Genomic DNA, 11,664 nt, shown 5'->3' on the forward strand with positions numbered 1-11,664 from the left:
TTCAATGGTTTTTCAAGGCTGTGCGAACCCTGTTACATAGTTTCAACCAGACTTCGCCTTGTGATGCAAATGACTTGAAATTATTCAGATGGGACCAAATCTAGGCTCTGTGTGATACTGGCAGTCCAAAAGACCAATTAAAGGTATTTTAAAGATGTTTTCTAAATTGTGTATGTGTATCAGGAACAATTATGGCATCAATTTCCGGCATTCCAATTTTCAATCAGACGTCTGTGGTTCTAGCAATTCTACTAAAACTAAGTGTTTTATGACGTCACCCCAATTTTTCCAATCAAAATTACACAGAAAAGATAAGAAACAAAATATCAAGGGCTTTCAGTCTCTATGATGCATACCCCGAGTTAAGTTGATTTAAGCAAGCTCTATCTAGGTTTAAAAACTGCACATTATACACGCAAACGTACGGTAAGCAACAAGTTGATATCTAAATACACCGAATAACTGACCTTTTCTGAATGTAACTTCATCATTTCAGATTTTAATTTTTCTAGAATACTTAAACAGGGTTGGACTGATTTATCTTGATTTTGAAGTTGATTGATATTTAATTCTTCTCTCTGTGGATACAAAAAACACAGCTCAATCAATACATAAATCAAAATACATAGCTCAATCAATACATATATCACAATATGTAGTTCAATCAATACATAATCAAAATACAAAGCTCAATCAACACATAAATCAAAATACGTATTTCAATCAATACATAAAAACACATAGTTCAATCAATGCACAAATAAAAACACATAGCTCAATCAATACATAAATCAAAGTACATAGCTCAATCAATAAACAAATCAAACTACACAGCTCAATCAATACATAATCAACATACATAGCTTAATCAATACATAATCAAAATACATAGCTTAATCAATACATAATCAAAATACATAGCTTAATCAATACATTAATCAAAGTACATAGCTCAATCAATACAAATAAAAATACACAGCTCAATCAATACATAATCCTATCCAGTTCCTAAGTTATGGTAAACAGTTACCAGGGTAAGGACAGACATCTTATGTAACTTTTTATAAGAGTTGAGCTTGATTCATGGGTCGCTAAACAAAAGCAAATATCTGCATTGAAGACCTTATATCTTCAAAACTAAGATTTAACTTCCGATTTAATTGTTGCCAAATTGGATGGCTAAATTTTCATTTTAAAAAGAGATACAGAGAGCTGACCTGATTTGAATTTGACAAAAAAAAATTTACCTTTTCAATGAGACCTTTCACAGAACTTTTACCATAAAGTCTTAACAAGGAACCCCAACACTGCACATGTGGATGAAGTAACTGAAATTTAATAACACATCCTCAAATTATTTGGTGAAATGAGGTTGGATAAGCTAAAATTTAATATAAAACATCAAATTATTTGAAAAAATGAGACCTTTCACAGAGAAACTGATATTTAATATAAAACATCCTCAAATTATTTGGTGAAATGAGGTTGGATAAGCTGAAATTTAATATAAAACATCAAATTATTTGAAAAAATGAGACCTTTCACAGAGAAACTGATATTTAATATAAAACATCCTCAAATTATTTGGTGAAATGAGGTTGGATAAGCTGAAATTTAATATAAAACATCAAATTATTTGAAAAAATAAGACCTTTCACAGAGAAACTGATATTTAATATAAAACATCCTCAAATTATTTGGTGAAATGAGGTTGGATAAGCTGAAATTTAATATAAAACATCAAATTATTTGAAAAAATGAGACCTTTCACAGAGAAACTGATATTTAATATAAAACATCCTCAAATTATTTGGTGAAATGAGGTTGGATAAGCTGAAATTTAATATAAAACATCAAATTATTTGAAAAAATGAGACCTTTCACAGAGAAACTGATATTTAATATAAAACATCCTCAAATTATTTGGTGAAATGAAGTTGGATAAGCTGAAATTTAATATAAAACATCAAATTATTTGAAAAAATGAGACCTTTCACAGAGAAACTGATATTTAATATAAAACATCCTCAAATTATTTGGTGAAATGAGGTTGGATAATCTGAAATTTAATATAAAACATCAAATTATTAGAAAAAATGAGACCTTTCACAGAGAAACTGATATTTAATATAAAACATCCTCAAATTATTTGGTGAAATGAGGTTGGATAAGCTGAAATTTAATATAAAACATCAAATTATTTGAAAAAATGAGACCTTTCACAGAGAAACTGATATTTAATATAAAACATCCTCAAATTATTTTGTGAAATGAGGTTGGATAAACTGAAATTTAATATTAAACATCAAATTATTTGAAAAAATGAGACCTTTCACAGAGAAACTGATATTTAATATAAAACATCCTCAAATTATTTTGTGAAATGAGGTTGGATAAACTGAAATTTAATATTAAACATCAAATTATTTGAAAAAATGAGACCTTTCAAAGAGAAACTGAAATTTAATATAAAACATCCTCAAATTATTTGGTGAAATGAGATTGGATAAACTGAAATTTAATATTAAACATCCTCAAATTATTTGGAGAAATGATGATGGAGAAACTGAAATTTAATATAAAACATCCTCAAATTATTTGGAGAAATGATGATGGGGAAACTGAAAGTTAATATTAAACATCCTCAAATTATTTTGTGAAATGAGGTTGGATAAACTGAAATTTAATATTAAACATCCTCAAATTATTTTGTGAAATGAGGTTGGATAAACTGAAATTTAATATAAAACATCCTCAAATTATTTTGTGAAATGAGGTTGGATAAACTGAAATTTAATATTAAACATCAAATTATTTGAAAAAATGAGACCTTTCACAGAGAAACTGAAATTTAATATAAAACATCCTCAAATTATTTGGTGAAATGAGATTGGATAAACTGAAATTTAATATTAAACATCCTCAAATTATTTGGAGAAATGATGATGGAGAAACTGAAATTTAATATAAATCATCCTCAAATTATTTGGAGAAATGATGATGGAGAAACTGAAATTTAATATTAAACATCCCCAAATATTTGGGTAAATGTTGATGAATATACTGAAATTTAATATTAAACATCCTCAAATTATTTGGAGAAATGATGATGGATATACTGAAATTTAATATTAAACAACCTCAAATATTTGGAGAAATGATGATGAATATACTGAAATTTAATATTAAACATCCTCAAATTATTTGGAGAAATGATGATGGAGAAACTGAAATTTAATATTAAACATCCTCAAATATTTGGGTAAATGTTGATGAATATACTGAAATTTAATATAAAACATCCTCAAATTATTTGGAGAAATGATGATGGATATACTGAAATTTAATATAAAACATCCTCAAATTATTTGGAGAAATGATGATGGATATACTGAAATTTAATATAAAACATCCTCAAATTATTTGGAGAAATGATGATGGATATACTGAAATTTAATATAAAACATCCTCAAATATTTGGGAAAATGTTTAATCCTACCTGTAATATAGCTTGTGCTGCTCTTTGTTTACCATCACGTTTATTTTTAGCAATCACCTACAATTGTACAATACAATGAACAAACCATGATATCTTCAGATCTTAAGAGCTGCGAGTAGATATTGACATCTAGCCCTTCTCTTTACAGACCATAAATTTTTAATTGGAGTAGACTTTATTCTCTCATAATTAGATTCATCTAAACATGACATGGGCAAAAGTACTGTAATTAACAGAAATTTTCTAGCTATTTGATGTTAATTCTGTGTGAATAGTCACAAAGGTGAAAGTTCAGCAGAATTAATTAAAGGGTCAGGTGCACCATTTTGGAGGGTTTGTTTTGAGTCTGGAAAATATGTCAATAGTCTTCAGAAGTAGTAGAAATGTATGAAAATCGCATAATTCCTTAAAAAATATCTAAAACTAGGAATTTTACTCACTATTTCTATATATGTCTTTTCTATAAATCACAGAGTATATTAGATTGACGACTAGTCATTTTAACAATCAAACAAGGATAATTCTGGACAAATATGGACAGTGAGCTGTGAACACTATTATTGATTGGCTTAGCTAACAATTTCCATTTCTGAGACTAAAGTATGATTGGTCAAAAATAATGGCACACCTCTCCCTTTAAGTGAATTAAGATTCTGGCATGAAATTTATCAATTTTGCTCAGAAAAGTTTTATTATTTTTCTTCCTGACCAGCATCTTCAGCAGTCTTTGCCAATACACAGGATTTCTTTTTTGAAATAATAATCAAGAGTTTAATATAAATCTAATGGCGCAAATAATTTGAAAATCTGACTGTTTTTGAAAAATTTAAAACCAATTCAAGTTCATTAAAACAAGAATTACTCCCTATATTGAACTTTATGACCAAAATTTATTTCCCAATATTAACAATACCCATACATTGTTGAGCACTAGGAGAATGGATTTAGTCACAGTTCTCTGGTCCACTTTTGCTATTTATAAATCAATTGCTACTTACAGAAGCTGTGTGTTTTCCAACAGTCAATGTAAATTCACTCTTTTGATGTTTTAATAATTTCATATTCATTGTACATTTAGTATCACCTAAGCCATAATTTCTGTAAAACAAAAGTTGAAATTTAAAACAACTGGATGCAAAAGTTGCAAAAAAGACACCACGATCAGGACCTACCTCACTACATTTGCTAAAACAGACATTTAGATAAATAATATTTTAAACTTATAGAAAGACAGACTCGCCATTCTTGGGAGTTGATTTGGGTCTTGATAAAATGCAAATAGTTTTAAGAAGTACTATAGTACTACAAAAATCGCATAATTCCTTCAAAAATATCTCAAACTATATGGCAGTTTCTCAAGAAAAGACCAAGTCATCTTTTCAACTTTCAAAAAAAGATAATTCTGGAAAAATGGATTTGAAGGCTCAAATTTTGATGGTGAGCTGTGAACACTATGATTCATGACTGGCTTAGCTAAATAATTCCCATTTCTAAGACTAATGTACCATACAGATGGCAAACATGTCCCTTTAAAAAACCAGTGTTATTACTTCATAGGGCCCAAAAGTGAGGCTGGGCTGGGCTGGCTTTAGCAGTGAAAGAAAAGCTGTCAGGGTTAACGAACTCAAACCAGGCTATGCGTAAAAAAACTTCATAAATTGAATTTTCTTCAACTCAAAATATGTACAAAAGATTTTTGAAACACAAATTCAACACTGACCTTTTAAGACATTCATCTAATATTTGATAAGGACTAGGCTGTCCTGCTTTATTCCCTAGTTCATATACTCTAGGATCTTCAATTTTTACTTCATCAAAAAACTGTAAAATATCAATGTTATAATTCAATTCACAGACTTTTGTTTGAATATTAGCATCTCTTTAAATCTATATAGAAAAGCAATTCAAGGTTTAATTAGACAAGCTATTTTGAAGTATTTTTTATCTGAAATATTCTCAAAACTTTTAAATCCTCATAGCTTTTGAATTGAAGCATCCTGCAATTAATTTTTCAATAAAAGTAAGATCATGAATTCCAAGAGAATGTTTAGATTAAATAAACCACAAATCAGAGGCATATAACAGCACTTGAGATCAATGGTTGCTTAATGTGTTTGAGTCACAATCTGCTAGTTAGTTAGACACAACATTGTGTGTGATGAATTTATCATAATGCATTACTTACCGAAAGATCTTCTATATCTGGAGTTGATTCTTGTGTTACTTTGTTCATATCTGGTATTAATACTTCTAATGTGGTCTTAGCTGAAATATTGAAAAAAACAAATATTAGAAGGGAATTTGGGTGTAATTCCTTTATTCTCACATTTTTACATTTTTTTAACTGGCTGCAAGCTATCAAAATCTTTTGCTTTGGTAATTTGCTTAACAATGGCTACCTCACTATAATGATGTGACACTTATGTGCACAATGAGCCCCTTCAAATAATAAGGGTCTTACAGCATTCCAGTGATGTGATTATTGTATTTTTTTCAGTGATTTGAAGAGATATACCTTACAAGGATAATAATTTCTACTTCCCAAATCTATGGGAACCATTGCATATTTTCAATGCCCATTTACAGCTGTTCCTACTGGAATAATGATGAAAGATGTCTCTTACCTGCTTGTAATTTAGCAGCCTTTTTACTAGAAGCATATCCTGTTCCATACTCTATATCTTCTATTAACACTGTGGCACTGAATGGTGTTAAGGAATTCTCTACAAACAGAAATAAGTTGAACGACATAAAGTACAAATTCAAATTTTGTTCTATCAGATTAAAATGTAAATGAAATGAAATAAATGGAGTTTTAAATCCTACTTTTCTGCACCATGTGAGCTAATGAAGACGGGCAACGCCATACAGGATGCAATGAGGGGAATTTTGTCAAGACAGCGGCATTAGCCTGCTCCTTTCCATTTCCGACAGTCGAGGGATCTTAAACATGCACAGGGCCTTGATTTATTGTCCCATCCGCACTACTAGACGCTTTATCCATGTCAGCCACAATAATAAACTCTTTATTTGACATGTGTCAGAATTGGGCCCAATATACAAGGACATTCAGCCAATTGGGGACTACATAATGAATGAATGAAAACAAAAAAAAATTACACTATACTTCGATGGACAACCTGTTTAACAAATAAACAAGTACATGTGATTTAAATGGACAGACTATGTTGCTATAATCAAGTACATGACCACCAAAGATGTATTATCTTTACTTGTTAGTAATCTGGGGATTTGTTTTCAACCATGATTCTCCATCTGAGAACTGTTCATCAGAGGTCCAAAGTTCTGAAGGTATTCTCTTGAGCAGTGCCAGGATAGAACTGAAGATCTCTGAGGAGGCGTCTATCTCTGAATAGTGCTGGCACGATGTATCGGTGAATTGATGTATTACGAAACAACATGCCACGATACATGTATCGTATCACAAGATCTTGTTTCGATGCTTGACAATACCTCTCATTCAATAAAAAAGTGGGGATTTTTTTTAAGTTGTTTTATGATACAATTTTTTTCACTGAAATTTTTTATAAGACAGTGGATGCTTACCACTTCTATCAACTATATTACCAAATATCACAGTTATAAAGTTATAAATTAATAAATATTGAAGCTTTGAAGATAATATGTTAATTTTTATCCCATTACCCTATATAAGGGTATGTATTGTATCGTGACCCTTGTATTACGATACATATCGTATCGAGGCATGATTGAGGATACCCAGCACTATCTCTGAAAGCCAACTTGGCAAGAATCCAGTAGGACATAAATGGAAATAAAGCTGAAATCAAAAGTACTTACCTAATTCTTTATATTTGTACCGAGGTTGAACTCTCATGGTATGTTGGATATATTCATGTAGAATACAGATATAGGATTTCCCTGATGGATTTAATACAAACTCTACAATATATAAGACATTCTTTTCTATAATACTAGAAATATTCTGCAGTGAACTTTGCTATAAGCTTAGTTAATGCAAGTGATCTTTTCTGTAATATACTAGCTAGTGAACTTTACTATAGTTAATACAAGTGATCTTTTCTGTAATATACTAGTGATCTTTTCTGTAATAAGCTTATACTAGCTAGTGAACATTGCTATAAGCTTAGTTAATGCAAGTGATCTTTTCTGTAATATACTAGCTAGTGAACTTTACTATAGTTAATACAAGTGATCTTTTCTGTAATATACTAGCTAGTGAACTTTTTTGTAATACACTACCCAGTGATCTTTTCTATAATTAATGCAAGAAATTCTTTTATGTAAGACTAATGATTTTTTTTGTAATACTCGCTAGTGATCTTTTCTATAAAACTAGCAAATTTGTATAGAAATACAACTTAGTGATCTTTTCTTTAATGAGATAGTGATCTTTTCTAGTCTAGGAAATCTTTCCTGTAATATACTCATAGCAAAGTGATCTTTTCTGAAATACTAGCTACTGATCAAAGATCAGCCATAGTGATCTTAGTAATAGGTCTTTCCTGTACACTAATTCTAGCAGTTTTCTGAGTATTCCTCATAATTTTGAAATGAAAATGAAACAGCATTGGGCATCTAATTTGCATTTAAAATTCAAGATAACATCTTACCTTTCAACTTATTTGACTTGATCATACCAGTTTTAGATGTTGGAGGAACAGGACAGGTTATCAATAATTTAGTATTGGACGGCTGAAGAATAGAATTTGTGAGATCAGTACTTTGTCTATCTCAATGAAATAATACTCATCCATGGACAACTAAGGCTGTAGTACAATCAAATTGAAAAAAAAAAAAACCCTGAGAATTTTGGTCCTCATTTCACAGTGAAGTATGTCTCTGATTTGCCTCCATTGGGCTATGGCCTAGACCACTAATGAAAGGAAAAGATGTGCCGAGAATTGAGAGAGGTTACAGACTCTACAAGAGAGAACAGCATGGTGACCCTGTGGATATGTGATTTGAATAAAACAAAAAAAGTACTTACCAGCTCTGGACGGAATCGCTTCTTCATATGAACTCTTCTGTCTTTCCACGTCCTAGAAGAACCAAATTTTATCAATTATCCCAAGACCAATTTCATTGCTCAGAGACATTTATTTCTGGTTATATTGCATACAACTACATTGTGTTCTTGTTTTGGGTATTTCCAAATGATCTGGCAAAGGATTGATCAACAAACTGCACAAATATGGGTAACATGTTTGCATATATAGTTGTAGTTAAATTTTTCTAATTTCTGGTCACATATTCTCGAAACGATCTTAGCGCTAGGATGTCCTAGAATCAATGTTAGAAGATAAGAAACTAGGAAATCCTAGCGCTAAGATCGTTTCGAGAATACGTGGCCAGAATTATATAAATCAATGTTTCCAAATGATTATTGGTATTATTGATATCATCACTTTACTTTGAGTAAGTAACAAGTTATACTTACTTATATTTTTTAACAGTAATGCTTGTAAACTGGAATAGTTTTTTACAATATTGTCTTACTTCTAGAGAATCTATAAAACATAATATACAATAACAAAATATTTTTAATGTTAAAATTGTGCTGTTAAAACAGAACATGAAACACTTTGTTACTCAGAGTTTCATGCCATGCAATCTTCAAGCAATTGATCTATTTCAGCTGTGTCAATTATGTAATTTGACAAGTGGAACTTATTTTTATGTCTACACTTCTAACATAATAGAGAAATGTTAAAGCCACATGCACACTGTCTCACACTGATGAAACAGGGCCAAAGTTACAATATTTTTAAGTATAATACTCTTTTGTGCTCATAAAAGTTATTTGACCAAAGATTACAGCTGCTATTGCTATTGATAGAAAAACCTCATGCATCTACATAACTTGATGCATACTGGAATATTAATTCCTTTTATTTTGAATGAATAGAACCCAAGTACTAATAATCCAAACTGCAAAAAAGAAACTGACATTCCAAAATAACAGTTTGGCAATACGCAAGTTGCATATGAGAAAGTATTTCACAATGAAAAGTGGTACAAGTGTCAAACACATTCGATTCAACTTTGAATTCAAGGAATTTTTTAAAGCTCACATCAACTCTTTTCACTCCAGATGCCTTATCAAAAATGGTAAAATATAAATAAGTAGGATTTTATACCTAAGGATGTGTCTTGCTTTCTTTCAGATAATGTTTCTATTCTGACCTTTGACCTAGGTAAAACTTTCCCACTTTCTCCTGCTGTGGTTTCCCCATTCTCTCCTTGAAAAAAAGGTTTTTAGTTTCAAATAATATATTTCTAATTCAAGATTCACTGGATTTCACTATTGCAGTTATTTTGGCTTGAATGGTGATCTCATAATCAATTCAAGGTTTCCTGGAAAAGCAGGAATCACAGGCAACTTAAGAGATATCAGAAAAATTCAAACATAAGTGTAACGTTTATAATTTAACTAAGCATTTTATGGTGTCACTATGGAAAAAGATTCTAACAATATCTAAGGGCTTTTGCCATAGTAATTTCATAAAAAGTTTAGTTTTGGTGAAATTGCAAGAACAACAGACATCTGACTGAAAATCGATGCTATCTGTGTCCCAAATACACTCAAAAAGTTCAGAAAACCTTTAAAGCTCATTTCATTCCAAGATTATCAAAACTCAAACCACTTATTACCTTGTCCATCTTTATCACTGTTGACAGTTTTTTCTGTTTCAGTTTCACTGACTTCTATTTTTCCTTCTGTTTTAAGATTTTGCATGGTTCCATTAAGCTCATTTTTAGTTGATAGGTCACTGGCACCATCATTTTCTTTGCAATTTTCAGGAATTTCCATATTTTCTTCTTTGATTGTTACAGGTTCTTCTGAGCTAGCAGTAACTTGTGAAGTTTTTTCTTCATCTTCTGCTTCAGTTTTACATGTTTCTTTGGAATGATCAGAAGCATATGCATCTGGGACTACAGTTTCTGATTTTTCCTCAACTTCCTTAAGCAAAGCTCTTCTGTATTGAAGACATGGAATGGCACTAACAGGAATATCATGGCGCTAAAAAATTACATTTTATAAAGATGTTAAATAAAGAATAATCAGATAGTTCCTTTATTTTCAATGTTCATGTACAATTGGTCAAAAAAAAAAATTGCTCAGTTGTCCCTTTAAATTATAATTGTCCAACAAAATATAAGCTAGATTACCAAGTGTCTCATTACTCCCCAAAATTTCAAAGTTGAATATCTCGAACATTTTTTAACAATTAAAAGTAATTCTTACCCTGACACTACCAGGACCTAAGAAATATGGTCGTGACATAGTACATACACGTGTATCTTTATGTAGGTAAACAGGCATACCACTATTATGAGTGACCACAACCCAGCCTTCTGGTAAAATATCAAATGGGTTTGTACCCTTTTCTTAAATATAAAAAAAGATACAGTTGAATTCTAAAATACATATGATGCAGAAGGCTTCATTAGCAACCAATATTTGTTCACACTGTACTGCAACTGATATACCAGTAGTGGACTCCAGGTTACAGCTTAAAGGGATTGTAAAGAGGTTTTCTTGCAATTCCACTAAAACTAACACATATTATGACATCACTAGGGGGGGAGCTACAGGAAGCTACTATTAATATATATGCAGTTCCCCTCTAGTGACGTCATATAACTAGTTATTTTTTGTGGAATTGAAGGAACCACAGACGTCGGAATGAAAATTGGAATGGTGCAAACCAAAGCTATCAGTGTCCCTGATACACATAAAAAGTTTAGAAAACCTCTTTTCAGTCCCTTTAAGGCTTAAATACACACACAAAATTGATGCAAGTACAATCCTATGGGGATACCACTAAATATATGCTTATGAGTCTGATTTAAAATATTTGAGCAATTTCTGGAATAATCTACAACTGAGCGAATAAGTACTAAGCCAATTTAACCTGTATCAACTTAAAGGGCTATCGACATGCTCATGTGCAGTTATTGTAAGTAATAATTTCGTTAATAATTGCATATGAGAAGATCAAAAATGCTGTGGTGAAGAATTTCAAAATTGGCTCTAATTTAATTATAGGAACTGAATGTTAAATTCTAATTCTGAAAAATGCTATAGATAGCTGAAATTGAGCCCTATCAGAATGTAAAACTAATCTTTATATAACAATATGCCTTTGCAATATACA

At 30.7% G+C, this 11,664-nt stretch overlaps 1 protein-coding gene across 1 annotated transcript; it reads right to left on the bottom strand.

Moving 5' to 3' along the window:
* Nucleotides 1-407: 407 nt before the first annotated feature.
* Nucleotides 408-10,892, bottom strand: LOTGIDRAFT_141857 (hypothetical protein; the record flags this gene model as incomplete). Its single annotated transcript, XM_009051499.1, has 13 exons — nucleotides 408-578; nucleotides 1,248-1,328; nucleotides 3,500-3,556; nucleotides 4,498-4,597; nucleotides 5,220-5,320; nucleotides 5,685-5,764; nucleotides 6,124-6,222; nucleotides 7,322-7,423; nucleotides 8,143-8,235; nucleotides 8,504-8,544; nucleotides 8,943-9,012; nucleotides 10,283-10,526; nucleotides 10,752-10,892. Coding segments are annotated over 13 exons (1,380 nt in total), but the record flags the coding sequence as incomplete, so codon positions are not given.
* Between the last annotated feature and the right edge of the window lie 772 nt (nucleotides 10,893-11,664).

This window comes from Lottia gigantea (genome assembly GCF_000327385.1).
Source record: "Lottia gigantea unplaced genomic scaffold LOTGIsca_169, whole genome shotgun sequence".
Classification (NCBI taxonomy): Eukaryota; Metazoa; Mollusca; class Gastropoda; family Lottiidae; genus Lottia; species Lottia gigantea.